At 32.3% G+C, this 5,661-nt stretch overlaps 1 protein-coding gene across 1 annotated transcript; it reads right to left on the reverse strand.

Annotated features, from left to right (window-relative positions):
• Nucleotides 1-2,763: 2,763 nt before the first annotated feature.
• LOC137932283 (alcohol dehydrogenase-like) lies at nucleotides 2,764-3,587 on the reverse strand. The gene has a single exon (XM_068775890.1). It carries the CDS (start codon nucleotides 3,547-3,549, stop codon nucleotides 2,797-2,799), a length of 753 nt encoding a protein of 250 aa, XP_068631991.1. The 5' UTR covers nucleotides 3,550-3,587; the 3' UTR covers nucleotides 2,764-2,796.
• Between the last annotated feature and the right edge of the window lie 2,074 nt (nucleotides 3,588-5,661).

Consider the following 5,661-nt stretch of genomic DNA (forward strand, 5'->3'; position numbering starts at 1 on the left):
GAAAGATGTCTTTTAAAGTTCTAGGAATATTTCTGCAGCGTTTTCGTGAGTTTTATGGTAAAAACGAAACTGTAAGAATGCACGTCAAAGATTAATCCTTTGTTGTTCTCTGTATTGCAAAGGTCCTTGCTCCGCAGGTTATATAGGTCGCATTGCTTTGTATGGATTTAGAGAAGGCGATACGCAAAGGAATGGAATTTCGTCGTACCCTCGTCAATGAAGTTTGTCTTCCTAGAGAATGCATTGATGAAAATCGCAGGTTACAATTATTTAAAAAAAAAACTTCAAATTTTAAAAAGTTTTATTGATTGATTTCATTATGCACGTAAGGGAGTTTTAATTCGAAGAGTTCCTGATATATTTTTCACAAAATTTAGTTAAACAATATATTAGGGGAATCGGAAAGTAATGTCGTTTCTGTCGACATATTTTACGGAAAAAACCGATTGGTTTTTACCGCTTCTGCATTAAAAATTTGTATACTAAATGGCTAATGTTGTTGGTAAAGAAGGTGAATATATTGTTGATTAGAAATAAACACTTGTTCAAAATGTAGTCGTATGAATTTAACTTAAGAAAGTTGTAAGTAAAATTAAAATGACCGGAAAGTAATGTCACTTTCCGGTCATTCTAATTTTTATTTATATACACATATAAATATATATACATACATACATACACACACACACACATATATATATATAAATATATATATGGTAAGTTTTGATAGGTTTTTACAGTATTGCATAAATTTAAGGACTGTTGCATTTAAAGATGTACGTGAAAAAACTATTTACGAGTATCAGAATTTTTATACTGCTTTGTTCCAAAAACTTTCAATGTAAACAGCGTGTAGAATTACCTTTTTATCTGGTCTAATTTTCTTTAGTGTTATACATCAGGCAATCATTGTGGAAGTTCTATGTCTTGGAGTGTTCGTCTATTGCCTGATGATGAAGGATGATGAAGGTTTCCAAATATATCCTAACCTTAGAAAAGATCACAATAAACTCAGTTAGTTTTCTTCTTACTTACCTATAACTTGTTCGATAAACAAAATAGGTATATACTTGTCGGTTTTTTCCTTACTTTATAGCATCTAATTTTGGTAATGTGCATTTTTCGATCCAGTATTTCAATTACTGAGCGTCATCTTACATATTTGTTATCCGACGTCTCTGCCATTATTTTATATCTGTTTTATTTACTTTAAAAGTACTATAGTAATACGTGGGTAAACAGTTGCTTATTATTACAGTTAGTGTTTACTAAACTAATTAGTAATTTAATAATTACGAAAACATTTATTTATTTATTGTGTCAACCAGTTTTGTAACTCCGGCCCTATTCAACAGAGGCGCTTTCACTTTTGTATTTAGTTGATTGTTTGAAACGTGAGGTTAGCTCTTACAAGAAACTCGCAGAATGATAAAACAAAGAAAATTGTCCACTAAACTGCTTTGAATACACAATTCAACCACTATGCATTGGTTTAAATACAGATAAAAACTAGGTACCTTATCTGAGATAGAGTACGCGCTAGTGGGAGAGATAGTGATCTGGTCGTTACGTTGAAATCACAAATATCCCAAATAAAGCAGTCAGAGAAATTTTATTTCGAACTTGAAACTTGAAAACCTTTTGAAATATAGTATAGTTTGTGGTCTATTTGGGTAAAAGGTTTTTTTATATGGCTCTCTCGTTCCCTCTACACATACATGTATGCGACAGTAATCTTACATATTATCAATATATTTCGTGCTATTCTTTCATCCTTCTCAGTAATTCTCTTTCCATATCTTATATATCATCTGCCTTTCATCACCTTCCTTCCTTCATCTTCACTCTCAGATCACAGTTTGTATCACAGGTAAATTTTTATATCACAGTATTCACTTGTTTTTGTTAAATTTATTTTCATTAATTCATAATTTTTTATACAATTTTTAGTTAGCACCATTTTTATTATCTTACAATACTTTCTTCTTTACTAAATTTCATGAAAATTTATAGGCAAAACTAGTAAGAAAATTGCAAATGATTTTTAACTATAGAAACTAATACATACCGATCTATCATCTATGATAATTTATTTTAATTTAAAACTTACAGATTTATACATGCAGAGAACAGAAAAAAGCAATTTTATTATAACAAACATCTAACTAGAAGGTCTTAGCTTTTTGTAAAGTTGAGATTGAGTTTAAGCGACGACAGTAATGTTCGCGAATCATACTTAGTACACCTTAAACGCAAATTAGCATTAAACCAAGAAAATAAAACCAGAAAATTAATAGATGATTGCAGTGTGCATAGTCATTTCTGTTAATTGTGTGGGTATATGTCTGGGGATAGCGAATGAAAGAATAAATTTCGAAAGAGGGCATTTCATGTGTGAAAGCAGGCAATCAAGTATATTTTCCTTTTCGCAGCATTTTTCGCATTGTAAAGTTGTTACATGAATACGCTTTCTCTTCGCAATGGTTCAATAATTATCGTAACATTTTATGTTTACTAATTATTCTCATTAATACTAGCTTTCTTGAGACTTTATTCAGTCAAAATTAATGCACCTGTCGTAGTGCTAAATAAAACAAACGTATTTCAGTTAAATTAGGTGATCTTTTCTACTGATTTAATTAGTTAATAATAAAGAAAGATGATTTACGTAAATTAGATTTTTAATGTGCTGCAAGAATTTAGTAATAAAGTATAATTTAGTAATTAACCAAAAACTAATTAAAGATGCACGCCATGCACGTCTTTTTCAAGTTATTCTGTATTTCAATAAAATATTTATAACACCTGTGAAATAGGTTGCGAATGTTCGATTAACCAAGCAGTGCCACTATCTGCAACCTCGAACACTTCCACTGCTGCTTTACCAACCGCTTCTGGTTTCTGCCAAATATCTGTTTCCAAAAACACCTGCAAATCTTTTAACATCTCATCAACCCTCAAATTAGCATTTGTCGGCAAAGACGTTTCAGTGAAGCCGGGACAAATAGCAACGACCCTCACACCGAATTTGGAATAGTTATATTCATGGCCCAATGATTTTGTGAAACCCATTACAGCGAATTTTGAAGCCTGGTAGACTGGAACATACGGGTCAACTCTAAAGCCGTAGATCGATGCCACGTTCAAAATGGTTCCTCCTCTCCCGGATCTGTCCTTCCTCATATGATCCCAAAACTTCAAAGACCACTCAACAACCGCGGTTATATTTACGTCAATTGTTTTCTTATATGCTTTTTCATCAGCTACACCAGCATTGTTAACCAGAACATCAACTGTCTCGAAATCGTTCACAATTTTTTCATAAATCACATTCAAGTCTTTTGTTACGTCACACTTGTAAAATACAACTTTGTTTTTACCAAATTTAGCGTTCATTTTCTCTTTAACTTGCTTGCCTGATGTCTCATCGATGTCCAAAATGATAATTGCTTTAACATTTTTTTCCAGAAAGTTTTCAACGATGGAGAGGCCGATGCCGGAAACTCCTCCAGTGATGACCACAGTCTTGTTCTGTAGATCTCTTTCCATCTTTCGTTAGTGATTTGCGATGCGTGTGCACCCGCGGTGATGAGTTATCGTACTAAGTCTTATCGACTCACTAGTCGAGCCAATGCGTAATTAATTATCTGTATGTCATTAAATTAGAATACGATAAATAATTCTAAGCGATTACACAACCGACATTCATAAAATGAATTGCAAAAATATTTTAACGTTTTATTGGAGCATTTTTTATCTTGAGATCGTTAATAAAACGTTATAATATATATATATACATATATATATATATATGTATATATATATGTATATGTATATGTACATATACATATATATATACTGATATCTTTGGGGGAGGCCTGTGTCAAACAGTGGGCCGAAACGACGACACATAAATTATAGAATATGTCTAAGGATGAAATCCCTAACAAATCTAGACAAATAAATAAAATTTGTATGTCTGTTTGTATTATTATAATAATCGCATTTTACTATTTATGTCTGAATATGTATGCGGTGCATATGCCAAAATTATATTTTTAAAATTTTGTCCGTCTCTTTCTTCCGGCTAATCTCTGAAATGGCTGGACCAATTTTGAAATGACTGGCGGTTGCCAGATATAATACGGAGTAACTTAGATAACTTTTATTTAAAAAAAAACTGCATAAACTAAATAATTTTTTAATTTAATTCCAAGCGGGCGAATTCGCGGGCATAGCTAGTTAATAGAAAATATAGTTTAAATCATATTGTGCATACTGTGATAATTTCTTTCGAAACGATATAAAAGCATACCTATAGTTTCTTTTTATACATTTTGTTGTTTCATTACTTGGCATCTTCAACGCGATATAACTGTCGATGTACCTCCAGTGCCCATAAACTTCTGTATTCCCATAACGGGGCCAGACAGGGGAATATACGACGCGGGAGATAAGTGTGATTATCGGGGCTTTTATTCAATTTTCGTGAAACACGCTTTTAAAGGGTCCTAAAAAGTTATTGCTACTTACCTTAATTTTCGTAAAAGTTTATGGTGAAATATTTCGCTTCAACCAACGTATTATTGCATTGAATTTTTAATCTGTAAACATAATAAGCGTGTACTAATAACACATGGTGGATATATAGCAAGAAATATTTCAACATGGCCGCCATAGGACGTCCAAAGTATCCAATATAAATTTCCAATAAGCGGAAAGAAACTCCAATAATTTGAAAACAAAGTGGTAACTTAAGTTAGAATTCGAATGCGTATAAAGTACATTCATGTTTGTTCTTTCTTAAGAATCCACTTTAACAGATAGTATCAAAGAAGGTTTTATAATGATGTCTTTCTAATTAAATGTGGGATCCAAACGTGTCTTGTTTTCAGAAGACATTATAAGAAGTAAAAACAGGTTTCCAGTGATAAAAAAAAATTAGTGCAAGGCTATAATATTAACTTAAAACTATCATATATACTCTAGAATGATTATTACATTTATTCGGTTGATGTAATTTTTGAATTGATTGAATAATTGTTAAATTAAAAATTAATTAAACATTATCTTTAGTTTTAACCTTTCTATCAATTTTAATCACCAGATCACTACTGTTATGTAGTTTAAATATAAAGTTTTTTTTTTTAAATCACCAGTGTTATTTTTTTACCGCAACAAATAGCATTGACTTGCGTCTAAAGCGCAGCGGAGAGATTCATAAAAAAGTCTGATATTGCGATGTAGCCCGAGGCATGTCCCTCTAATAACATCCTTTCGATATTGCAAAAGTAATAGAGATGAGTTTTATCCTGCCTGCGACTGCGCAAATAATCGGAGCCAAAGCAAAAGAGAACGCAGCCTCTCAACTCGATGCGCTTCTTACGAAATCGACTCGCTTTGTCAGCGAAGTTATTTTTAATGTGACGAATTGTAACCGTCCAGTTCGCGGGGCAAGTGACGTCTGTACTTCCTCTCGATTTGGTTCCCGCCTTCTCTCGGCTCAGTAGCCGAGGCCTGATGTATGAACTAATTATAAATGGAACTATTGCAGCAACTTTAACGTGTAAAGAATGTTTAATATATGATTTACTTCAATTCGGAACAGATGTGTTAAGGTTTTTGACTAAAAATTATGATTTCTAATCGCACGCACGATGC

Source organism: Battus philenor, unplaced genomic scaffold (assembly GCF_028537555.1).
Source record: "Battus philenor isolate CCGP_79_NKW_IND1 unplaced genomic scaffold, ilBatPhil1.0.hap1 SCAF_9, whole genome shotgun sequence".
Classification (NCBI taxonomy): Eukaryota; Metazoa; Arthropoda; class Insecta; order Lepidoptera; family Papilionidae; genus Battus; species Battus philenor.

What these genes read in the sequence shown, in the direction of transcription:
- LOC137932283 (XM_068775890.1), bottom strand. Translation starts at nt 3,549, where the DNA reads ATGGAAAGAGATCTACAGAACAAGACTGTGGTCATCACTGGAGGAGTT.